The following is a 26,338-nucleotide window of genomic DNA, read 5'->3' on the forward strand; positions in this document are numbered from 1 at the left end:
TTTTCGTAAAAAAAACATTTTGGTAATAGAAATAAATTTTATTAAAAATATATTTATACAAGCAATAACTGCTTAAAGCTATCAACGTCTAAAAATAACATACAATAAAAGACATTTGTTAAACAAATAACAATAAATTAAGATTAACATGTATTATATTTATCTTAGCCACAGCTATAGCACTTACTGTACACTGTGTGCGAATCTGGATATGTCCATGAGTATTTTATTAAATCTTAAAAAGTATAATTGTGTTCATAGAACTTACTTACTTAATATATCATAGATATATGGGACCAAAATCACCGAATTTCGAAATTTTGGAAGACCAATGTTAACCTTAAGTGACTAATGAGCTCAAAAGCATAAGCTCGAGCACCAAACTGTCACAAAGATTGAACACCAGTAAACTCTCCACAAAATTTCTACTTATCGGCAAATATTTTACTTAAATTATATCGAAATATTTGGAAATTACCTTCCTTTGAATAAATATTTACAAATTTAAAAATTTCGTAGTAATACCCTACGAAATGGCCAAAAATTCATTTGCATTTTGATAACTTCAAAACGCCAACGAAAACCCACACCAGCCCGACGTAAACCCCTAAGTAAAATAAAAATAAATAAATAATGTACAACTACAAGTTGTAAGGGTGGCAAAACTGGTAGACGAGTCTTTGCGACCGCTCTGTTTTCTTCATAATTCCCTTTTTGTAATACTGTCTTATCGACCTGCTCAACTTATCGTAGTTCATCGCTGGCCGATTCTTCCTCTTCCCCCACAACCTGGCCACTTTGACGGAATCCTCAATCTTGAAAATCCCCTTCGTGCGATCCAACCACCGAATGCAAGAGCCGTAAGTTTGTGGCGAAGCCAACAGTTCCTTCAAGAACTGCCACAAGTGGATGTGCGAACCCCCCGATCGCGAGGTCGTAGGCCGACTTGGATCTGTCTGCGACGAAGACGCTTCGTCGTCGTCTTCTGCAAGTAAAAGGAACGATTAACTCAAGGGCGACGGCTTTTAATCGATATGATTTTATTACAAATTCAGGATAAATATGGCAAGAAACGTGCGTGACCTTTTTTAACCTTTCACATTCTTTGCAAGGGTCACGCGTTGATGCAGTGATTATTGGATAAGACATTTTTGGAAAAATCTCATGTTATTATTAGGTTAGATCATTAAGTCGGAATTCTTGTTTAGCGAGTTTTCGACCAACTCATTGTCGAATTTTTGAGAGAATGCCAACTTGCAAAAAAATGATTAGTAGCAGGATGTTACATTTATAAAAGTAAAATGTTTGAATTTTTCGCTCGGTTCAGTTTGTTTTAGTGGAAATTCCGTTTCAATGTTTTGAGTTAAAATCTTAGTGGCCTCGCTTTTGACCTCGAACAATCAGTTGCTAACTTGTTTAAAAAACTACTCACCATCCGACATGTCTCCACTTGAGGCATTACTGGAAGTAGTTTCAGGCTGCCATTTCATACTTAAATCTTCATCAGAACATGCAGCTTTCCATATTTCAAGCTGTGCATGAAGAATCATTCCTCCCTGAAAGAGTAATAATAAACATTGTCAATAAAATATTCGAGTCTCGTCTTGAAATTCTAAGATCGAAAGGTCAATGCTAGTAAGAATAATAAGAATACGAATGAGTAAACAGGCTTTATAACGATGCCAGGTAGAACGGCCGAATTAATAACAGTGTAATTATTGTACAAGCATCCATTAAAACACATTCCATGTTTTTTTACATGGTTAAGTAGGTCACTTTGGAAAGACTTTCTCTCGGGCGGTGAATAGCAAAGCCCCCCCTCGTATGCCCCCTATTAGATGCAAAGGACGTCCGCTGACATTGCCCCAGGATGGCTTGACTTCTTGTACAACATTTTTAATTATTGCAATAGATTAGAGGTGAAGTCACTCAATGACACATTAAGTTCCCACACTGTTGTGACTAAGATAATGGCATAATTACGCAAAAATCGTCTTATTGACTGAAAAATTCCAATTGTCGCGTCGCAAAACCCGTTATGTTCACCTTAAATCGACCTGAATTTTTCAACACTGAAAGTAAAACCGTAAATTAGAAGCACCTACCTGAGGTGCGCGTCTTGAAAAGTCTTCCTCGGACAAGGCGGCCAAACTCGAGCCGTTCATGTCCCAGTGATCTGGAACCGGTTCGGTTAAACCGAACTGTCTGGATGTCCACTGCAACCAAGACAACACATCTGCAGCGCTCCATTGCGTGGGATCTGCAAAACGACTCAATTAAGGCCAAGTACGTTCAAAAAACCGTCTAATAAATGCATTCAGATCAATATTTACTTTCACGAAGTGAGAAAAATCAAAGCTTGTGGAAACGGTATTTAGATTTCTCTTGTTTATAAGAGGAATGATTAAAAATAGAATGGAATGTAATAAGAGTCGAAAATAGAAAAAATGACGATTAACAGTTTTCAATCACGAATTGTCAAATTAGACCGGTTTGACACTCCTTAAAACAATGGTAACCTTCGGGTGGTAAGACGGAATTACTATCCCACAGTCACCCACACAACAGTAACCCAACGTCATGCATTACGTTTATACAAATTATCAAGCATCTGAACTTCTTTTAGAATGTTAGGTGTGGTAATCGCAAGGTCACTAGTTCGTTGTGATAAATAAACTATTGTTCGCTTGGGTGGAGTCACTAATTGCAAGAAAACTCACCGGGAGATATACCAAGCGCGGCACATGTCGTATCTACATCTTTCCTCATCTGTTCGATCGCTAGACTTAAAACAGGCTCGATGTTTTCCCTCATCAGGTCTCTCTGAGCGTTTTCATCCGGTTCTTCCATTTTAATATCACCGATAAATCCAAAATCGATCGGTTTGATATTATATTTCTTCTGAAAGCTGGTATCCCTCAAAACTTCTCTCAACAGTTGATGATCTTTCGGTTTGGAAGGTACCGTCTGGGGTTGGGCTTCTTTAAAGTCGTGTTCCAGCAAACGTCTCAAGCTTTCTGAATCTTGGAAAGTACTCAAGAGGTTACCAAAATCGACTGTACTCTCTTGCTTGATTTGTTTATCCAAGACGGTGTTTTCCAGTAACTCCAATACGTCGGTGTTCTCCGATTGTTGAGTGTTTATTTGTTCTGGTGACGACAAACTGGAGTAGCTGGTGGCAGGACTGGTCGGCGATGAAAAGCCACAAGGGGACAGGAAATTCTCCTCTTTGACTCTGTAATTGTACGGAGATGGCGGGTAAGCTTCTTTTTTGACGTATTGGAAAAAATCATCGACTGGTGATTGGGAGTAGAGGGAATTCGGGGAGGGTGTGTAAAGAGACAACTCCGGCGAACTGGGGTAGAAGTTAGCTTCGCTCGATTGGCGGTAGGAATTCGGCGATAGGATTGGTGGTACTTCCAGGAAAACGTTCGTCTGGGGTTTCTCGGCGTCTGGTACTAACAAAGTCTGGAAATCTGGACGAAAATCGTTCTCAGGCGAGTTAGGGTAGAACGTGGTGTAGATTTTCGGTTGGGGCTTTTCCGACGGTGGCGGCGACTGTGTGAACTCGACTTGTTCACCACCGGGGAGAAGGGACAAATCGAAACTTTCAGCGAAATTCGTATAGTCACATGGTGGGGTGAACCCGGCAGAAGGAACGGTTTGTGGCATCTGAAACAACAATTCGTACTTATTCACGCACCCACAGGTTAATTGGCGAACGGTACCCAAAAATAGATATGACATTAACAATTACCGAGGCCGGTGATCTCTTCTCTTTATCTACTATATGCTTAAGGTTTAGTTTGGTCGAGGTCGATTATACTATTTCCTCATAGTTAGATGTCTTTACTCATCTTAATTGGATATGAATCACTGAACTCGCAAATTTTACGTTTTAATTAATAAATCTGCGATAAATATCGTAAAAATGTCACATCCTGATTCTTTATGAAAATTACCAAGGACCACAAACAAAATACCTCGCCACAAAAATACACGACTGCGTAATGTTCCAAGATTCTTGATCAAAATGAATTATTCTTAGTCATGAAATTTTTCTTACATTGACGTTAAAGCCATCTGCTATTGTTTATTTTACTTTATATTTATGCGCAAGCAAGTTAAATTTAGATTGTTGCCCACATTTTCATAAAATTATTGTTGATGAACACTGGAATAATAAACAGCGAATTTTTAGGCACCTGTTACAACTTTGAAATATAATTTTTGGGTACATACCCAAGTAAGGTGTTACTTTGACAAAAATGTTGTTTAAACTGTCTAGAGACGCTAACATGTCGATGACTCTAAGGGTTTAAGAGCGTGACGACTCTGACTAGACTGATGATTTCTTGTGGAATATTTTTGGTAAATTTGCAAATGTTCTACATGAATGGATTACAAAGATGGCCTTCCTTTCGGGCAAACAAAACAGGCCAAAATCTGAAATTACCATAATGGCACCTCATTGTTCACGTCGTGTGAGCTCCTTTGGGAAAAAATCACACCTCACGCACCAAACGCACCCAAGATGTGCACAAAACCGAACCACGAACCCAACTAATTCTTCCTTCTTAGTCTAACATCTAAAAATTTGAAACGCTCCCTCTCTTTCTATCTTTTGGTTCACCTTGGTCAAAATATCCTCGATTCACTGCATTGTCAAGGAAGGTGCTACGTCACTCTTTTATCCTTTTTGGGATCACGGCTAGACGTATCTGCTACCTTTGTTACTCGGAAATTTGATTGCTTGTTTTTTATTACATCACCGCAAATTTAATTTCCGCGAATTGAAAATTTTGGATGCATTAATGAGACTTTCTCCGGGGAAAAACCGAAATGTTACGTTGTATCGGTTTTTCCAAATCCGAACGTGATCGTGAGATTTCGCAACATTTTGGAATTCGCTCAGGATTGACAGGAAATTGCAAAGGCCACTCCTTGAGATGAAGAACCGTTCGATAGTACCAGATGCATTATTAAAATCGATAATTGCGCCGTTTAGACGCAGTCAACGACCATGACTTCGTCTTTAGTGACCAAAGCACATGAGTCACTTTGGAGAAAGTGGCCCCAAGAATTTTACTTTTCTTTTTTCAATTTCACAATTAATGGAATTTTCGGTGAATCACTTTTATAGAAAGATTTAGGATACCGGTGGGTACCTGTTACGTAATCTATTGTTCCAATTAAAAAAAAAAATTATTTGCATGAAGTAATAAATATGGCTATTATCTCTCGGCGGTATAACTAGTGGTATTTATGGTTCTGCTAAGCAATTTACATTTTAAACGAGTGTTAGAAAAATTAACAAAATGTTGGAATATTCCATTGTTTGTAACCTTCACGTGTGAATATTGGGCCGAAATTTGGTCAAAAGTGACCAACTGATGCGTAGCAAAACGGAAGAGACCATTAGGGAAAACCCCCATTAATTCGCACATTATTTACCCGCGATAGCGCCGTGAAAATCTTAAATACATAGCAACAGAATAATAATTATCATTGTAGCCGAGGAATCCGTTGATAATTTTTACTCAATTCGACCTCTGGGGCTTCTTCGTGTGATAAGCGACTTAACTCTAAAGCGTAAAAATCCACTTACCGTGTCTTTCATGTCAGTTTTCCGTAATAGAACCATATTGTTTAGCACAAATTGCACAAATGTTTAAACAAAGTTTGTATCCATCGACAAGATCCAGATTTTATTTAAAAAAAAACGTTTCAGCGAAATTTTTTAACAGTAGAGTCAAAAAAGTGAAGCAAGCGCGAAACGTACCGTACTCTACGATTGCTATCGACTCAATGTTGGCAGTGCTCTTCACGGCCTACTTTGCTTCTCTCCTCCAAGAAACAAATGAAAGATTTAAGTGTGTAAGCAACTTGACTAGCTCCCTTAGCTATTATCATGTCTGAGATAATTGTTATGTGGCTGCATAGATTGTGGTTGCGGTTTGCCCTTTCGGTGGTTGCTCATTTGGAAATTCTTTCAACCTGACTTTTGTGACTTTATTACCTAATTAAACATATTGAATTATTTAAAAATTCTTTCGATCTGACTTTTGTGACCATTGCCTATAACTAAAATTTAATTAAATATCAAATATTCCAAAAACGTGGACTAATTTGTTGTTATTCAGGAAAAAACTGGAGGTAATATAAATATCATCGATTAAAAGTTTCCATCAGCTAATTTATTACACCAAATTAATACACAAGATTTTATTAATTTCTTTGTAACTTATGTGAATAGAAAAAATCATAAAAGCTCACTAATATAGAGACATAAAATCAGAGGTTTTAGATTGTGATTCGTTCAATTTTATGCATGATTTAATTTTACTGCTGTTGCAAACTTTAATAATTGTAGCAAGGTATATTGTATCTAGAACAGATCAAAAGAAAAAATTTAGGAATGAGTAATAAATCTATTCTTATAAACGAGCAAATATACAACACAAAGGTATTAGACATTTTTGTTGTATCTAACAGTTCTTGTGACATACATTGAGTGACTGGATTTTCATTGAATAAAAAATATTAATTTCATAAATTTACCGTAGGTAAATTTAAAAATAGTACTTCTTATTAACACATTTTAAAGATTAAACCTAAGCTAATCAGTTCGCAAAATTTTAAAGTTAAATTATTAAAATATTCGGAGTTCATCGAAATTCCTAATAAATCAGAATTAAAAAAAAACATTATACTAAGTGAAACAAACGCTTGCTAAAAATTTAAAGCTTAAAGATTAAAGTTATTCAAATGTTTTTAATAACATTTTAAAGGTAAATTTTTATATAGCAAAATATGAGTAAATGACGATTGATACACGACGATTTACTCGCAACTTCAAAATTCTATTACTATAAGATATTTTTTAAAAGTAATATAAAATAATCTATGTAATAAAAATTATGTTTGCAAAATTTCTGCTTTGGATAGATTATAGATCTATACCTATACAGGGTGCGCCAGAACTCGCGCCCCAGAGCAAAATGCCATATAAAATAGGACACCAGAAACATGGAAAAAATGTTATAAAAAATTATCTATTAAAATTTCGAAGTTATAAGAGTTTAAATTTGACTGTATTTATTTCTGTTGGAAAAATAATTTTCCAAGTTTTTTTGCTACGGCTATTAGAAGTGGAAACAAGGAAGCTGTATCCTAAATTGTAACTCTGTTTAAGGTTATTTGTGGCTTTTATTGGCAAAATTTTTGTACCTTTACTAAATAATTATAAAAAAACATATACAAGATCATCAGTATTATTAAATAGACATAAAAAAATGTCAAATGTTGAAAAATAAATGTCAAAATTTTTTGAGAAATAGAATTTTTTAAATATTTTTTCCATGTTCCTGGTATCTAATCTACTTGAAATTTTTCACTGGGCGCGAGTTCTGACACACCCTGTATATGCGGCCATGTTTTGTTTTGGTCCATACCTACTATTACTAAATATTTTACATTCTTTTTAAACTTGTAAATTTTTTTAAAGTGTCGCAAAGCAACTTTCGAAAATGTAATTAAAATTACAAAAACATAAGAAATTAAGAAAATAATGTAAAGAAATAACTTAAAGTCATACATTCAAAAATGTATAAGACCACAATAACGTAATTAGAAAAATCAGCGTTTGCCATTAAAAAATTGTGTATGTATAATTTATTTTAGATTTTTTCTAATATGCGTTATAGTAAATATTAGGTAAGTAATTTATATTAATCCGCTGAAACAAAATTGTATTACATATTTCTAGTTGTTCAAAACAAACTATGCCTAAATGTTGTTGTGTGCAAAAAAATGGATTGCCTGAAAAATTAATTTAGTTTACTCGTTTTCTCATACCTAGGTAAATTTTCTGCAGCATTACTATGATAAAGCGTAAAAGGATTACTTTAAAGTGTAAAAAATCAAACAAACCATAGATTCATTTAATTATTTAGTAGAATAAAAAACAAACAGTATTAAATTATTTAAATTCCAAATTATGGTGTTGAACAAAACAAACCTTCGTTTTCTTTGATTATGCCATAGCTACAACGATCAAATAAGCAACTTATTTCACACCCAGCAAACAAAAAAATATCAAAGACAATAACATCACAATAAATTTATAATTGGTACAGGTATAATTAGCTGTTAGAAGGAAGTGTGAACCATTTACAACGATATGGAACTCAAATCGAAAAAAACTCGAATACAAGTCAAGGGCACGGAAATGCCAACCATTTGTGATTGGTAGCCAAATTCTCTGAATGTGATTGGTTATCAGCCGAGATATTTTTCCAATACAATAATTGCACATTTCAAATAATCAAACCAAAAAAAAAAAAGACTAAACAAAGTTATCACAGATTTTAGCAGATATTTTTGTACTTTGACCACCAAAGTTAAATAATTTCTTATGGTGATAATAATGTGGTACTTTTTCGATTCCTTGTGGAAATTCACATTACCTGCTGTGTATTTAATTTCCCAACATGTCCAAGATGCATCTGTAATGTTGGTTTTACCAATGACTATTGTTTCTGAATCTAATTAAAACTATTGTTTGTGTCTTGGAATGCCCTATTATGTCATTATGTTAATTGTTTATGCACGTACTACGCAAATAAAAATATGTAGTAAAATGCGATTCCAATTAATCACGCACTGATTTATTTAAAAACCGATCCAGTTCCGCATTTTGATTGTTGAAATTTATTGTGGTATTTACTTAACAGTAACTACCAGCCGTATAAGAATTCAATAATTCATCTTGACAATGTATTAATTTGAATAGAAAATAAAAACGTGACTTTTAATAAAATTTAAACCGTCGTCATTTGATAATTATCACGGCAATTATCATGACGTTAGTAAATATGTAGCAGTGCAAATAAAAAACTATGAATTGATGCTCGTAAGCAACATGTGGTATGAATTAGGTATTGTGATGTGACGTCAAACTTGTAAAAAGTAATGAGAAAGCTAATGCAATATGCTCGACATGGTGAAAAGAAAGCTGTTGATGGCGCTGTGTGGTACTAAATGCATAATGGATAAAAATTTATTATCCGTAAAAATTACACAAATTTTTAAATGTCATTAGACAAGGAACTGGACTGCCTTAACACGGTATGAGAATTAGCACTAGTCTTTATATAGGGTACATTTTTTCGTTGCGAAGGTCTGTAATAATTAATTTCTGTTGTATCTTCAGGGTCTTTCGGTATCTTACTATCATGTTATGTAAAGCAAAATGCATGAGTCAGATAGAAATAATAAATCTTATCCCTTTTATTATTTCAAATTGTTTTAAGATATGGTATTGGAAATCATAAAGTTCACGCTTTGTGACCAAACTTATCACTCCACGTGTAAAAATTGCAGAGATCACATCTTTGTTTCGCAATCTTATTTCACAATCAAATCGCAAATTATCAAACGTTTGCAATGTATCATTTATTTTGATATTAGTGCTTAGTTAATTGAGCTTATTTTTACTAACATCAGTTTTCCATTTTCCACATTTGCAAAAAAATTGCCAAAATAATGTTTCATCATTTTGCCAAAAAATGCTTGTTCCGAATTAATTTCTACGTAAAAAATGTTGCGTTGTTTAGAACTCGCGCCCCAGAGAAAAATGCCATGTAAGATAAGATACCAGGAATATGAAAACAAATGTTAAAAAAATTCTACCTATAAAAATTTCGAAGTTATGAGAGTTTAAATTTTGCACTTTGACTCTATTTATTTCTGTTGGAAAAATAATTTTCCAAGTTTTTTTGCTACAGGCTATTAGAAGAGGAAACAAGGAAGCTATATCCTAAATTATAATTTATAACTATGTTTAACGTTTTTTGTAGCTTTTATTGACAAAATTTTTGTACCTTTACCAAATAATTATAAAAAAACATATACAAGATCATCAGTATCATTAAATAGACATAAAAAATGTCAAATGTCAAAAATAAATGGCAAAAAATTGAAAGAGATGTGTTTAAACATTTTTTTCATGTTCCTGGTATCTTATCTAACTTAATATTTTTCTCTGGGCCACCCTGTATTAAAAAAAATCCTGTTAAAAAACAATTTTATTAAGTTAGAGGGTTGCCATTTAAAAAAAATTGCAAAACTCGAAAACTAAAAAAAAATTCGAAAAATTATATTGTTGAAAAACGACCAGATTTTTATAGTAGGTACTTTAAACAACACTAATTATTATTTTTTTAAATTAGTTTATGTAAAAATGCCTGGTTCCGCACTTTTTATTCACCCGATATGTAATTTACGAGATATAAAACATCCCTTAATTACCTAATCCTTATTACTTGCTCTTATTAAGACATCAATTACTATAGAAAATAAAAACGTGACTTTTAATAAAAATTAAACCGTCATTTAATATAAATTCTATAGGCTCTCAAGGTTGTCAGTCCTAAATAAATCATTTCCCAATCAAGGGATGGAACGACGCGTTTCTGGACCATTAAAGATGGGCATAATATTATAGTCACTGTGAATAAAAAAATAAAAGCCATAATAAATTATACACAAGACTTTATCTGGAAATTTATTGCAAGACAAATAATATTGTTTTGCTTCATTATTTAAATAATTAATTATCTCTATTCAATTACTTAATCCATTTAGTCAAAACAATGAATAATTTATCATAATATGCGAAGTAACATTTAAGTTATACGCAATAAAAAATTGATATTAAAAAAAGTCAAAAAACGTTTTACGTATAGGTACCTACTAATGTTTATTAATTATTAATTTTATCCATGATTGAAAATGGCAGTAACAAAATATCAGCAATCTTCTGCAATTAATATGAGAAATGTACAGTACGTAAAGTTCAACTACTTACTTTAAATATTCATCATCTTTATATGGTACATAATAAACCTTGAATATTTACAAACTTTTATAAAATAATTTTCTCGTTATTTTAAATTAAATTCCACGTTATTTGTAATATGTATGAATCAAAGTGTGTTTAAAAACAACATGCGTTTAAAAATATGTCTTGAATACCAATCAAGTAAATCATAACTTTCACATATTCCAAAAACTAAAAAATATACGACTACTTTCATTTCAAATATTAGGATCGTTTTAATTTCTTATGTCATTTCACAACGTCAAACTTTGCGGTTTGCAAAGAATTATGTTAATCCCCATGTGCTAAAAAGTATTATACACGTAATGAGGACGTATCACTGGCACCTCCCATGACAATACCTCCATTTTACCATTCATCAAACTAAATTTAGAATTCGTTGTAATTACTATTACGAATTGCGGTTAAAATCGATTGATTTTATTTAGTTATAGAAACTTTCAAGGTTGTACCTATCATAGAAAAAATACCGGAAAATAAAATGAAGCGAGAATGGATATATGAAAGCAGATCAACATTTTGTTATATCGTGCGGTAAGCGAACCGGTTCGACAAGGCCGTCCAGGTTCTCATAAACTTGTAAAACTGTTAATTTAATACAAATAAAATAATGTTAAACAAAGTTAGGCCACCCACAACAACGGTAGGCAACCAGTAATACAATTGCAAATTTAATTATTAATAATCAAACACCCACACGGTCAAACAATCAAAATGTATATTTATTTTCGGAAACGTAAAGTTCAACAGGTCACAGAAAATGACTCAAAGGACGCAGAAGCTGAAAATGTGTTTCAGTCTTGCGCGGACACCCCACAAGACACCAATCCTCCCTTATTCTGAAACCCATAATGGATAGTTTTAAGTTGTGACAACTTAATCAAATTAAACACAAATGTGAAGAGTGAAAATAATGTGTTTCAAAACGTTACAAGTTGTGTCTTTGGGGCTGTTTTAATACAAACATTACACTCCGCGCGAGCGCGGAAAAATCGATCGTTCAAAATGAGTTCGAAAATGTCAACACGTCCTCGTAAACACAAGCACAAAGACGATATGAAGCAAGAAACTGTGGTCCAAGTACATAAAACAGTCAAATCTGAGACAAGTTCCGATGAAAAGACTAAACTAAACGAAGATAAAAATGACAACTATAGCACTAATACACCAAGTCGGGAAATCTCCGTTGATGAGGAGTCCCAAATCAATTCAAAAATTCTCTCGCTCATTGAAAGTGAAATGAAACGAGATGCCAACAAACACTCACACTTTACCGATTCCAGGCCCCAAAGTTTGAGCTTCTACGAGGACGAAAAAGTGCCAGAGGAGCTCTCAGGTAATCTAGAATTGTTAAGTCCTGAAGAAAGAAAACATTATAAGAGACGGCGAGAGTACGGCCAAATGGACATGGACGAAATGAACGCTTATAATGTGATTCAAGATTTGTACAACAGTCGAGACGGAGATGAAATCATATCATCTACGAAAAAGTCAAAATCGCGAAAAAAACGACACGGGGACTCAGAAACCGGAATCGGTGACAGCAGAGAAATGATGATCCCGAAAGAGAAGAAGAAAAGCAAGAAAAAGAAACGGGAATCTTCACCAACTGCCAAACGCAAACACAAAAAACGAGATGATGATTTCGAGCCGAAGAACGACATTACTGTGGCACTAGAAGAGCTCCAAGATGACGTCTTCGAAAATAATGAAGAGTTCAAAGTCGAAAAAATCAAAAAGAGTCCGAAAAAGTCCGACAAGATTTACGTCCAAAAGAAAAATAAGTTCGAAGCTGTGACCAAACCAAGTAATCTAAACCGGCAAAGCGCCTACGAGCTTGAGGAAGACATATCTGGGAAAAAGTAAGACTTTTGAAATCAAAATCTGCAAAAATTGGTTTTAGATTTCAGACATATCACCCGTTGGAGTTGGCCATCCCATTTCAGGAATATTGGATGCGGTTAACTACGTTTTGTCACGGTTTATTAGGGGGGCTGGCTTTAGGCCATTGGTTGTATATTATTAGCAATATTTACAATCAAGATAGCGAATTTATTTCGCACTACTCCCACTTTAGTGATACTTACGTATCGTGCTTTTATTTCCTTTGTGTCATCTGCCTCATATCCGTATTTGAGAAGTAAGAAAAAATCAAGTTTGTAACTGGAGTTAAATTTTACATTTCCAGAATCGATTTTGCTCATTTTGAAGGAGCTCAATTTAAAAATTTATTCAAACTTAAGAAGAGTTCTTCAGTGATACTCATCTACTTCACCTGTCTGGTTGTGCACCTCTCAGCTGCCCGAATAGACTATAAATTAGGTTTAGTATCATATGACAACGACACCATATCAAATGTAAGTTTTCAGTAATTGTTTACAAAAATTTCATAGTTGTTTTCAGATAACAAGAAGTGAGCTTACTCAATGGAACCATTTATCGCTCTGGCGTTCGATTTTAGCTTTTCTTGCTTGGATTATTGTTGGCTTATCCCCACAAGAAAATATGTTTTATATAAATCTTAAAAATATGGAAAAGTATCTTCCACAAAAATGATACTTGAATGTTCTTTCCTCGTCAGTCTACGATGTGATAAAAAATAAATAAAGAAGACTGTACCATTTATTGACTAGTTAATAAAGAATTATAACAACTTGCATTAATAAAAAATTAATTTTTCAAACATCGAGCTAGAGTTAAAAAATTACAACCAACATTTAAAAATGTTGACGTAAACTATGTCACAATAGACGCCAAGAAGGGTTTCAACGGAAGTCCATTAAAATTGTTTATATTTGGTGTGCTTCGTTTCAACTGATTCAACATTACACACCTTTTTCTAAATATTCACTGAATTGTGCGTATAGTAAAAATGTTAAAAACGTTTTATAAGTAAATAAATAGTAACCTGAGTACAAATCTAAGTTAATTATCACAAAGAGACGCAGAATAAAGCTACAAAAGTCTAAAGAAACGTCGTCCTATCAGTCGGACCCTCCACAGCGTCCAAATTCTTCAATTTAAAGTACAACTTGCATCCAAAAATAATTCCAAAAATCTGCACAACACAAATTCCAAGTCCTACGACACTTAGAATAAATAAATGGTTTTCCATGTGAAGAGCCATCAAGTCGAGGCACCCCTTAAAAAAAACAGTTAAATTAATTAAATTAAATAAAAATAGAAGTTACCGAATAATTAATGTTAGAGGGATGGTCACTGCTACCGCACCCCTTCGAGACAGTTTTACAGCAGGAATCAGGAACAACATTTTCAGTTTCGTGATCAGTCTGTAACCACTCACTGTACTGCCAATCTGTAAAACTCACAGCGCCGCAGCAGCGAAACTGAAATTTATTTCGGTTAAAATTTCAAACAATGGAATGTGGAAATATACATTTTCCTGCAAAAAATCCACAGCTTCGGTTTTATCATCTGAGATTTTGTACGTGCTGAGGAGTGTGTTATTTAAACTCATCTCTAATTCGGTTTGCACGTTCTCCTCGTAAATGTAAGCCACGACGCCGACCATGGCTTCGATTAGAAAAATAAGTACAAGTGAAAAAATGTACTGAAAAAAAATTGTAAAAATTGGAAATTTGGTTTCTCTTAAATCGTACAAAAACTAATAAAAGTCGGTTGTTTTTAAGCACGGCATAGCAGCCCATAATTGCGACAAAAATGACTAGACCTCCTGCTGCCAGAAGGAAATATACGATGATGGGGTAAGTTAGAGATGCTAGAAGGGTTACATATTGGTATCGGTCGATCATCGTCCATACTGCGACTCCAACGACCCCAAAACCTGCAAGCTAAAAAATAATTACTACAAATTGTCAACAAATCAGATCCGTAGCTAGGAGGGAAAATATTCTGAGCCCTAGTTTAAAACTTTACCTTTTTTAACAACATTCTTTAGAAATAATAACGCATCAAATTATTATACAGACGAACCAAAAGTAACGCGCAAAATTCATATCATTGGTTGAGTCACTTTTCAAAAAAATCCTCAAACAGGTCGATTTTATTTTTTTAAATGCTACGAGTACATCTTCACACTATAGTGACATATATGGCTCGAGTAATGACATCATTTTATTTTTTTTTATGTCAACCGACATTTTTGTTACTGTTTTAGACAGTATATATCGTTATCTATCTGGTAAGCATAAAATAATTCAAAAAAATAAAGGAAAAAAAATGCAAAAAAAGAATAAAATAAAAAAACAAAACGTTATGGAAATTTTTATACAGGATGTCTTACGAGTAATAAAAAGCCTGATTTTTTTTTGAAGCAACCAACATTACATTTCATAGATAACGTGGATATTAATATACAGGCTGAATATAAAGAATGGAACCAAGCGGTTTTATTTTTAATCATTTGCCTCCGGAAAATAATAATTAATATAAATTAAAGTAATATAAAAAATGTGATCATAATTTCATAACGAAATTTTGTTTTGTTTTTGAGTTATGCGATTTTATTTTGTCAAAATTGCAATTTATGTGAAAAAAATTTTTTGAGAAAATTAAATATAAAGCAGATAGTTGTAATCTTTAGAGTATAGCTTTTATAAAAAAAATGATTTTATAGTGGGTTGCCATTTCAAAAAATTATTTTTTTTGTAGAACTCAAAAATAAAAGGAAATTTCGAAAAATTTTATGCTTGTTAAATCATCACATTTTTATAGTACTTTAGCACTCATCAATTAGTTTTTTCAAAAAATAAATAGTTTAAGCAAAAAACGTTTGGTTCCATACTTTTTATTCACCTGGTATATCGTTTTAATTAGTTAAACATAGTAATCGTATTTTTAAGCGTTTTCAAACATTCTTCACAAATGAGAATCTTGTTGGTCTTTTCGGCAACATTTTAATAATTCTCACAAAATTCTTCAAGGTTTGTTTTTTTTATAAATCAAAGTTGAAGTGTGCTGTTTGGTCACTATGTTTAATTTATTAAAACTAGATATTTTAATATCCATGTTATCTTTGAAATGTAATGTTGGTTGCTTCAAAAAAAAAATCAGGCTCATTATTACTCGTGGGACACCTGTACCATGTTCTTGCTTTATTTTATAAGGGGTAATTGTTTTTTGTTTTTATTTTTTTGTGTTTAGGTTTCATATTAAGTGTTTTCATGCTAATTATTTTAAAAAATACACAAAAAATAATTGCCCTTTATAAAATAAGGCAACAACAAAAAGAAAAAGATTTTTTTGTAAAACGACCGCTAACAAAGATATGAATTTTGTGCTTAACTTTTGGTTCAGTCTGTATTAGCAATTAGCAATTGAATAAAATTCAGGCTTAAAAAATGTTCGAAGGAGGTACAGGAAATAAAGTCTTCTTACACAAAAATTAAAGCTTATATTAGTTGAAACATGTTTCGGGCGCTAACTAGTCCCATCTTCAGTCTAGATTGATAATAATAAACTATAAATTTTTGAAGGTGAAGTGAAGCATTCTCGATCACGGCGTTAAAACAAAAAAATGTACCTATTTTGATTTTTAAGCAAACTTTTGTTCGTTTTGAAATTGATAAACGAAAATATACTCGTTTTCATATTATGTGCATCAAAGTAGTCGTTGAAAAGGAACAATTTGAGGTGGCAACCATGCGAAAATTCAAACAATCCTAACATCAACTTCTCTAAAAATTATTTTTTCTTAAATAAATGTGTACCCCAGATAGCAAAAATAAATAAAATTAACAACGTAATTAACATAGAGTAGCAAACAAAGATTTTTGCCATTATTAATGTGATTAAATTTGTTCTGAATGACATTAATGACACTTTTGTGTGAACCGGCCTTTAAATTAAAGATGCATTTAGATTTCTACAACCTAATTGATGCACATTAATATGAAAAAGAATATAGAAGATTCATATTATTTACAATTACAATTTAAAAATCATTATCTTTTTTAAATTTGATTCAATGTGCTGCTTTTTTTGTTTTTTTATATCGAAATTTGGAACCTTTAGAAATAAATGTGTACTATAGAAAACTGCAGAACTGTTCTAGCCCCACTAATAATTTTGGGCGCCCTACCTGAATTGTTTTTAGCTACGGGCCTGCAACAATTAAAACCTCACGGCCCAGTTAGCATAAATTAATAAGCATAAATGTTAACTATTCGAATATTAAAACAAATTCTTTTTGCAAGGAAACAATAACAGATTGTTTCATTTTCGAGATTGTCGGTGGGTGGCCTAATCCCGACAAAAATGTTATGATTGGATAGGTAGGTATGAAAGTTTTATTGTTTGATTTCGTCGTGGGTTCAATGGTAGCACCAGCTGCTATTACCGAGTTAAAAGTAAACATTTTTCGAAATAAGGTACAATAAAAGTGAATAAACAGCTCAGATAACGTCTGAGAGGAATTTAATACGTATGGCGGCTCTGTAGACATATAATTTGGAGGAGTTTGCGTGCCGTCTGTAGGTGTACTTATATAATAAGGGCCATCGATGAGTATAAAGGAGTGCCTTTTTACTGTGAGAATCTCATCGAATTTAATAATTGATAATTAAAATGCAGAATGCACCCATTCACAAATAAGGAACTAATGTGGGCGTGACTTTACGAAAAGTTGAACGACCATTATCACACTTACCAAAAAGATTATATTGAAGAAGTTTAAAACGTTTTTGATAACGTTCAAGCCGCAGCATTCTCTGCTGCCCATTTCGATGGTAGGTTAATGCCGTTTCGCCTCCATCTGTGAAAAATATTTTTCGTTATTTATAGGAATTGTTTGGGTCGTAAAATTTTATAGCTAATCCTGCCAGATTCATCCTGAAAATAGCATGAATGAACGTCAGGTCAATTTCTAATTCCTCATATGGTCAAAGCTGGTCGTTTTTATTGATGATTACAGAAGCGTCCTTTCCGTTTTCCTTAAGTGGTTTAAGGTCACGATTTCCAATTGACGGAGAGTAATGATCTTTTGTCTCGCGACAAGAATAAAACAATTCGTGTAAGCACATTTATTACATCTGACTTAACAAAATATATAGAAATATACAATTACATTTCACATCATATACAAAATGTCTCGGAGATTTTTTATAAAATAAAAATTAATGTAAATATTGGAATTTCCGTAGTATACACAGCACGTACGAGTAAACATAACAGAATATAATAAAAAGTTAAATCACAATTGTTTTGGCTTGGAAATAAACACGATAGATGTATAACAAGGCAAGAAAAACTACTCGAACTTTCTCAAAGTGTCTTCCAATCTACTCACTATATTTTTATAATAATTAACCTGTTCTTTTAAAAATGACCTCATGGCTGACCTAAATTCGGTATTCATCTCAGTCTGAAAATGATCAAGTTCGGCAAAAACCGAGTAAGTTAAAACATCAGTGCGTTTCCTAACTTCAGTGATTTGTAAATGTGAGAATTGCGTACTTCTTTCACACTCTTTCTTCTTTTGTTCGGCATGTTTTTGCATCGAGAAAATATCAGGATACGAACTCGTGATCCCTCTGTATAAATACAGCTTATCGGTTAAAGGCTGCCAGTCGATTTTAGCCTGATCTTCGCACAACTTTGCGATTTCAATATAAGTGGTCCCAATCTTCTTCACATCTGAAACAATCGAATTATTCCAAGTCTCCAAATCAATGCAGTACCTGTGGCCAAATCGGAGAATAATCCACCTTCTCGATTCTCAAACGCGACCCCTAGTTGGAAAAAACTTTCCCCAACTTTGGTGTGCTCTCTTTTATACAAATTCTCGCATTTTTTCTGCTGATCGGACGCCGTCTGCATCAGGCCTTTTATGCACTGGTCCATTTGGGTAATGTACGATATGCTACTCTCAATTTTACTTTCAATAGTGGACGCTAATAAATCCTTCTCTGGGGCTTCGATACACAGACAAAAATTCGCTCCGACTAGCTGATCTCTTTCCGCTTTTCTCTTCCCTTCCTTCCACTGTTTCTCATTCGTGCAGGTGAGAAAATGCTTCCAAACGTCACAGGTGGACAACACCGGATGTCGACACACATAATTGACAAACTCCTGCAGCTGCACTCTCCGATGCTCGATGAAATGCTCCTCGTAGCGGCCCGAGATTTGTTTATCCGGCAACGGGGGAATCGCGATTATGTTGAACTTCTCGGAGAGTCTGTCGTGTAGCCAATCGAAATGTTTGTAACGCCGTGATACTTCGATTCCGGTGAACGATGGTGTTAATTGGTATGCGATGAATGACTTGAGGCCCCCCATTTTTGATGCCTTTTTTGGTGAGGTTACTTGGACTGTGTAAGGATCCGGGATCAGTTCCCATCGAAACACGTTGTCGTTTTCGCGAAAGATTCGAATTTTTGTGTGGGATGGGATGTCTTTCAAGGTGCCTGAAAAGCGATTGATCGATGAGGGCCGACGTTCGCGCCTCGGTATAAAAAAGATTTGTAGATTTTTTGCTCTCCGAAATATAAAAAACAAATTAATTAGCAAAAACAATCAGAAAAGAGTAAAGCTCAAAATATCCTATTCAAATTTATGTATTTATGTTTCACAACTGTTGATTGGTTAATAATATGGACACTAACCAATTTATGTTTAAATTTAAGCTAACAGTCCTTAATTAAAATATATGTACATATAACAAGCGAGTGTATAAATTAACATTAAATTTGAATTTTGTTACTTTAGAATTCACAAAACAATACACACTGACACATTTATCCTGTCTAAAAAACACTCAGAGGTAGAGTAAAATAGACGGATAAAAATATTCCCATTTAATTTAAAAAGCTGCCCATTTAATTTGAAAAAAAAAACAATAATAAAAAAACACTTATAAAATCCTAGAGTATTTCAAATAAAAAATCATATAGCATCCCATTTTGAAAATTACAAAAAGGACTTTATTTAAAATGTTCCATTGGAAAAAATAAAACGCCAGCTAGAAATTTTACCTACTTTGAAAAAAAAATTATAAAAAAATTTAGTTCAACTGTTGTATTCTTTGTTATAATAAGTAACTTCTACCGAGTGAATAAAGTACGCCATACCTTTTCTAAGCAGTTGTACTCTTGCCTAAAAAAATTTGAATCGTATGGTGTACTAAATCCAGGGTGTTTCAGAACTCGCGGCCCAGAGAAAAATGACACTTAATATGAGGTAAGATACCAGGAACATAGAAAAAATATTTAAAAAATTCTGTCTCTAAAAATTTCGAAGTTATGAGAACTTAAATTTTGCACATTGACTCTATTTATTTCTGTTGGAATAATTTTCCATGTTTAATTGCTGCAGACTATTGGAAGAAGAAACACGGATGTTGTACCCTAAATTGTAAGTACAGTTGGGGAATTAAAATTTCGGGCAGTATTTTTCTGTCACTTTCAGAAGTTCACTGTAAACTACCTTTTACTGTCATCATGACTGACATTTGACAATTAAACTTTTTTTTTGTTATTAAAATTGTTAATTAAACAGTTTGTCTATCTTAGGAAATTTATTAATTGAACTAAGTGTAATTAAATCTTTTTTTTTTGATCTGCTACCTACCCGTTATTATGTCACAAATCACTATTTTCGAAAGTAAATAAGTCAAATTGACATAAACTTGACAAGAGTAAAAAATGAGGTTATTAATGTAAAGGTTGCTTTAGAGTTTACATTATGAAAATGACAATACTGCCCGAAATTTTAATTCCGCAACTGCACATAACTATGTTTAACGTTATTTTGTGAGTTTTATTGGCAAAATTTTTATACCTTTACTAAATAATTATGAAAAAACATATGCAAATCATTAGTAACACTAGCCATAAAAAAAATGTCAAATGTCAAAAATATGTCAAAATTTTTTCACAGAATTTTTCTCTTTTCCTGCATGTTTCAAGTTCTATTCGCACCCCGATAAACTCCTTATTCTAATTTAAAAAATTAGGTGATTAGGTGAACAGAAAAATAATTTTAAAATGTTTAGACACATATGCAAATCATTAGAAACACTAAATAGACATAAAAAAAATGTCAAATGTCAAAAAAATAAATGTGAAATTTTTTTGACAGAATCTTTTTTTCCTGTGATTCAAATTCCATTCGCACCCCGATAAAACCCTTATTCTAATTAAAAAAAAATTTGGTGATTTTTGAAACAAAAAAATTATTTCAAAATTTGCATTTGCAAATCATTCGTAACACTAAATAGACATAAAAAATGTCAAATGTCAAACAAATAAATGTCAAAATTTCTTGACAGAATTTTTCTCTTTTCCTGTGATTCAAGTTGTATTCGCACCCCGATAAACCCCTTATTCTGATTAAACAGGTAATTATTTAGGTAATTTTCGGAATCAGAAAAATAATTTTAAAATGTTTAGGCACTTGTACACTTGGTTTAATGACATTTGCTTAAGTAATTATAATTTAAAGTTAATTTTTTTTTGTTTCAAAGTATTTTTTTTTTAAATAAAATTTAAATTTTTGCAGATTTTGATTCGGTTACGCATTTTTAATCATGTAAAAGACAGGTAATGCGATTTTTTGGTAACATCACTTTTTTTAAGTTTGAGGGAACAAATAAATAGATAATTAATCCTAGCAAGATTAGATATTAATTTAGTGTAGTAATTTTATTATTAATTTTGGTTTATTTAATTAAAAAGTGTTTTGGGGTGTGCAGATAAAACTTTATTGGTAATAGAATGGATAATCGAGTTTCATAAAAAAACATTCTGGAGTTCTGAAACTTACTCATAAAAGAAAGCAAATTTTTTAGTTGTAACGGAACAATGTGAGCCAATTTAAAAAATATTTACCGCTGTCGATTAATTAAAGATTTTCTTTCTTTAAAAAAAATTGGTCTCTTTCTTTAGTAGATTATTGCAGCTGTAAAGAAACATTCAAGAAAAAAGTGCCACATTGTATCATAAGTTTTAGGTATTGTTAAACACTGTTTACTATTATTCATGAAAAAAATTGTTGAAGGATTTCTTTAAGCTGTTTTGTGTTTTGTTAAATATTGACCGTGTAAAACCGCTCAATTTAAGATTATTCATAATCAATTATCAAACTCAGTAAAACATTCAATTCTTATCTTATTTATATCTCAAGAGCAAAACAAATATTGATCTTTTGCATACCAAAGGAGCCTTAAGCATAATAAATGGTATAATTAATGCCCCAGTAGAGTAAGACCAACAAAACTAACGCAACTTCCTAGCTGAACAAATATTACCGAAAATATAGCTTTCTAATCCACTTTTGACATAGGACGAGAAAATATTTAAACTCTTCTTGGTGACTCTATTATCCACATTATAACTACTTTCTGAAATATTATCCACTTGTCCACTCCCATACGCGAACTGATTCTGGTTGGGCTCGTTAGTGTAATGGGACTCCCTTTGTGCATTATTAGCAATCTCGCTGTATGTGTCATCATTATCCCACTCGTCATCCCAATCGTCGTCTTGTTGCGCCCCTGTCCAGTCGTTCTGCGGCGGCAGGGCTGGGGGCGGCATACTCGGCGGCGCTGCCTCCTCCATTTTAACAACATAGGCCTCGGGGAAGAGCCCCGACTTGCCACGGGAGTTCAGCCCTTCCCACCATCCTTCGCCGATGTCGATTCTCGTAACCGTCAGTACTTCACCGGCCGTAATTGAGAGCTCAGCGGAGTTGGACTCGCCGACGAAGTCGTAAAGGGCTTGGACTTTGAATAGGGCCATTACGGAGGGATTCACTCGAAAATGTCAAATAATGGCATTAAGTGGGAGGCTTTGAACTTTCACGATGACACTTGGATAACCTATAAATTGACAGTTGAACACACAACACTACACTTAGGTTTAAGGCACTTGTCGCGCTGCGGATTGTAAATTTAAGCTCGATTTTTCCAGGAAAGTGGAAAATACAGGACGAATTAGGCGGATTTATTTATCTTTAGCGATCGTCATCACTTTCCTGTCAAATGCAGGTGGTTACTGCGAGGCACGTGTGGGGGCGCCACTAACAACGGCGGGAGTACACTACACATCAACATTAATTTCGCAGTTTGTGTATTCGAGGTCGGATTGTAATGGACAGGTTGTTGAGTCATATTTCGTTCAATAAAAACTAAATAAATGCAATGAAAAAATAAGCGGTGCCGCCTTTTAGTTTTATCTTGCTTAATCGGAGTGTTTTATGGACCATCTGCTTATTTGGCTATTGAAATAGTCGAGAACTATTTACTGCTGCATATATTTTCAGTTATAAACATTTACATCAGAGATCAGATTGAGCGGACTTGGTTTGTTCACAAATAATTATGTACGCCTCTTCTATTCACATGAATAAAACATTAAGAAGTGATTGATTGATAAAAAATGCACTACAGACTACTTAAGGAGTACCACCTGTTCGATGGTCTTTTTATCATATTGATTTTAATAATTCAATCTTAGTATATCTGATTAAAATAATTATAAGCTTCAGACATTTCATAATGACCTGAATTATTATAAAAAGTCGATTCAATTATTCAAAAAAAAACATATATTTGTGTCTTCCAAACACAGAAATTATAAATGCGACTTTTTAAAGCCTGCTAGGTACAAGATTAAAATAATTCTTCCATACTTAAATTTAATATCATCGTTATGCAAAAAAATGTCAAAAATTTAGCACAAAATAAATAAACAAATATTTTAAACATTCATAATTCAATTATTTGTATTAATTTTTACAAAGCATAAAAACTCAAAACAGTAATAATTTTATAAAAAATCAAAATAAAAAATATGTCTGACAAAATACTAAATTTGATAATCTTTTGTCAATAAACCAGTGATAAGAAAGTTTTTTTAGGTTGATAAGCAGAGAAAAAGTGTATCTATAGTGTGAAAACATTTTTTACTTCTATTGTTAATTGTAGTACTTAAGAATATACCAAATTTCAAAAGATTTAGTACACTTTTTTAATTTTTACACTCAAGATTAATTGTTTATATAATTTATTTTGTTGTTATAGTTATCAAATTTGATTTGTTCTCAGAATGATAGATCCGTTACCAAATTATTAACACCAAATTGAAAGAATGGAAAAGAAAGTATGAAACCAAGCGTTTATTTTGCCTTCAGAAAATAATAAATAATATAAATTAAAGTCCTATAAAAATTTCATAGTGTTTTGAGAATGAAATTCTGTTTTGTTTTTAGTTATGCGATGTTTTTAAAATAGCAACTTGTATGAAATTTTTTTCGATAAAAATTGAAAAAAGTGTTGATACTTGTAATCCTTAGATCGTAGCCTATCTAAGAAATAGTAGATTATGTCACTAAGAGTAGAAGTGAGTCGTGATTTCACTGTGTAAAATGTTCCAAATGACCTCATATTTGACTCGGTCCAGCCTCCTGTGGACATTTCAACTATTAGGACTTGAAGTACCTATTTCAACTTCGGTTACAAAAAAGGCCACTTCTATAGAGACATATAAAGGCGCAAGATTTATATTAGGTTGTCATTTGAAAAAATTAAAAATTGAGAACTCAAAAACAAAACAAAAGAAATACAAAAAAATATTTTTGAGAAACGTCACATTTTAATAGTACTTCACCATTCATCAATTAGTTTTTTTAGTAATTATTTGAGAGAATAAATTAATACAACCTGGCACCAAAATAAATGTTTGTCATCAATCGAAATCCTCTGACTTTGAAAATCAATACCAGAAATTATTTTTATCCCAAATTAAAGTAAATATTTTCAAAAACATACATAGATCTAAATTTATAGCAGTATATTATTTTGTATTTTATTCTTAAAAAAACATTTTTGTAGTAAATACTTTAAAAGGCACTAAATATTGTTTTTGAAAAGTAAATATTTTAAGTAAAAAATATTTGGTTCCATAATTTTCATTCACCTTGGTATATACATTTTAAATGCTTGATTTAGGATCTTCAATTCAGTGTAATATGAATATTAAATGTCACAACTACGAATTTCGTCGTTCAAGCATTTTAAAATTTAAATGGCAGACATCCAAAAAAGCGACTAAAATTAACATAAAAACAATGTATGACTTATCTTGTATCACTGGAAAAACCAAAATCTCAACATAAACAAATTTCAACTCCTGTTTGTTGCAGTACGCGGAAAACTTTTCATCAAATTTTACAAAATAATTAGTTTGATTTAAATAAAACGGACATACCAGCGGTTATACAGTAGAAATTTATAAAACCACGAAGTCGAGTTCTGGTTAAGATTTTTAACGATGTAAGGAAACCTTATTAGGCGTTCTTTAATCCGACTTGCACTCGTTGAAATACAATTTATTTCGCGTGCAGGAAAGCATTGAAACCTTTTATCATTTTGCTACTTGGCACAATTTTAGCGCTAGTAAATTTGGACGTCCAATAGATTTTCAAAGTTGCCAGTTAAGATTATATCCTCTCCACTGGCTTCGCATACAGAAATAAAATTATTACAAAATGCAACTCAATACAGGGGATAATTTTAAATCTTGAACATCGAAATAGTTTAGTTTCAGACATGAACTTATTAACTATGTTTGGAGATACATTATCAAAAAGCAATTTCTTAATTTTCACGTATGTGTTAAAATTAGAAAACTTGTCATATTTTCCTGTTTCATAATGGGAAGGAATTTTTAAAATAAATAAAAAATATCTTTACTCAAGGTGGAGGCTCAACAAATACTAGTAAGAGTGTCATCATGTAAATTAAATTATTATGAATAAGAAAGTGTTACTTTTTTTCTTTTTTTTACATTTTTCAGAAGTGAGTAACTATTGCAATTTGCCAACTTAATTAATACTAAAATTTTATTAACTTTAAAAGATTATTAATAATAGAAATTTATGTCGCTACGTCACAATCGACCTTTTATCAACGATAATTTATAACCTTTGATAAATAAAAGTAAGTTAAATACAAATGCAATATTTTCTTGTGACTTAACCGTCTGCTTTACATTTTGTTTATTTTTCATTGACAAAAAAATTGTTAAAAAAAGGTTTTGCATAAATTTAAATGTACTATACATCGTTTAACCTTGGTGAAATAAAAACCTGGCAAGACAAGCAATTATTGCTACCTCAACAAACCAATACAGAACTTAAATTAAGCATTTCATATTAATCATCTAATTGTTGAATGATTTGTTAAAAAAAGGAAAAATTATTACAACTTACTTGATACGATTTTTTTGTAATTCAAAGACGTTGTAATATTACATTGCCACAATTTTAAGCATATAAGAAATTTATGTTAATATTTCAACCCACGATGTTTCTTTCAAGCAACACAGCACAAAATATCCCACTTTAGCTTGTCAGTTGCGACTGACGGAGGAACGGATTAAATTTCTAACGTACGCGTGCTCTTACATCACGTGACTTGGTAGTTGATGGGTAGGACCAAGCGCAACAATGGGTTTATGA

General features: G+C 32.4%; 4 protein-coding genes across 6 annotated transcripts; 1 reads left to right on the forward strand and 3 right to left on the reverse strand.

Moving 5' to 3' along the window:
* Window positions 1-23: 23 nt before the first annotated feature.
* LOC123005820 (DNA-binding protein D-ETS-4) lies at window positions 24-5,857 on the reverse strand. Of its 2 annotated transcripts, none has more exons than XM_044399807.1 (5): window positions 5,609-5,857; window positions 2,721-3,672; window positions 2,106-2,260; window positions 1,433-1,556; window positions 24-985 (listed from the first exon to the last, which is right to left on the reverse strand). In XM_044399807.1, exons 1-5 carry the CDS (start codon window positions 5,642-5,644, stop codon window positions 642-644), a joined length of 1,611 nt encoding a protein of 536 aa, XP_044255742.1. In that variant the 5' UTR covers window positions 5,645-5,857; the 3' UTR covers window positions 24-641. The 2 variants fall into 2 exon arrangements, with proteins under 2 accessions (XP_044255742.1, XP_044255743.1); XM_044399808.1 differs by lacking the exon at window positions 5,609-5,857 and adding an exon at window positions 4,457-4,556.
* Window positions 5,858-11,115: 5,258 nt separating this feature from the next.
* On the forward strand, window positions 11,116-13,621 carry LOC123005735 (transmembrane protein 237). Its single transcript, XM_044399659.1, has 4 exons — window positions 11,116-12,765; window positions 12,807-13,043; window positions 13,092-13,260; window positions 13,307-13,621. The coding sequence occupies exons 1-4, from the start codon at window positions 11,909-11,911 to the stop codon at window positions 13,457-13,459; spliced, it is 1,416 nt and encodes a 471-aa protein (XP_044255594.1). The 5' UTR covers window positions 11,116-11,908; the 3' UTR covers window positions 13,460-13,621.
* Window positions 13,508-26,260, reverse strand: LOC123005736 (CD151 antigen-like). Of its 2 annotated transcripts, none has more exons than XM_044399660.1 (6): window positions 26,090-26,260; window positions 17,532-17,636; window positions 14,524-14,715; window positions 14,301-14,474; window positions 14,095-14,250; window positions 13,508-14,045 (listed from the first exon to the last, which is right to left on the reverse strand). In XM_044399660.1, the coding sequence occupies exons 2-6, from the start codon at window positions 17,601-17,603 to the stop codon at window positions 13,869-13,871; spliced, it is 771 nt and encodes a 256-aa protein (XP_044255595.1). In that variant the 5' UTR covers window positions 17,604-17,636; window positions 26,090-26,260; the 3' UTR covers window positions 13,508-13,868. The 2 variants fall into 2 exon arrangements, with proteins under 2 accessions (XP_044255595.1, XP_044255596.1); XM_044399661.1 differs by lacking the exon at window positions 26,090-26,260 and adding an exon at window positions 25,087-25,243.
* Window positions 17,890-22,996, reverse strand: LOC123005733 (sorting nexin lst-4). Its single transcript, XM_044399644.1, has 3 exons — window positions 22,128-22,996; window positions 18,562-19,287; window positions 17,890-18,517 (listed from the first exon to the last, which is right to left on the reverse strand). The coding sequence occupies exons 1-3, from the start codon at window positions 22,615-22,617 to the stop codon at window positions 18,132-18,134; spliced, it is 1,602 nt and encodes a 533-aa protein (XP_044255579.1). The 5' UTR covers window positions 22,618-22,996; the 3' UTR covers window positions 17,890-18,131.
* Window positions 26,261-26,338: the final 78 nt, after the last annotated feature.

This window comes from Tribolium madens, unplaced genomic scaffold (assembly GCF_015345945.1).
Source record: "Tribolium madens isolate multiple individuals breed KSU strain unplaced genomic scaffold, Tmad_KSU_1.1 Scaffold_20;HRSCAF=117;Tcas5.2_LG4, whole genome shotgun sequence".
NCBI lineage: Eukaryota > Metazoa > Arthropoda > Insecta > Coleoptera > Tenebrionidae > Tribolium > Tribolium madens.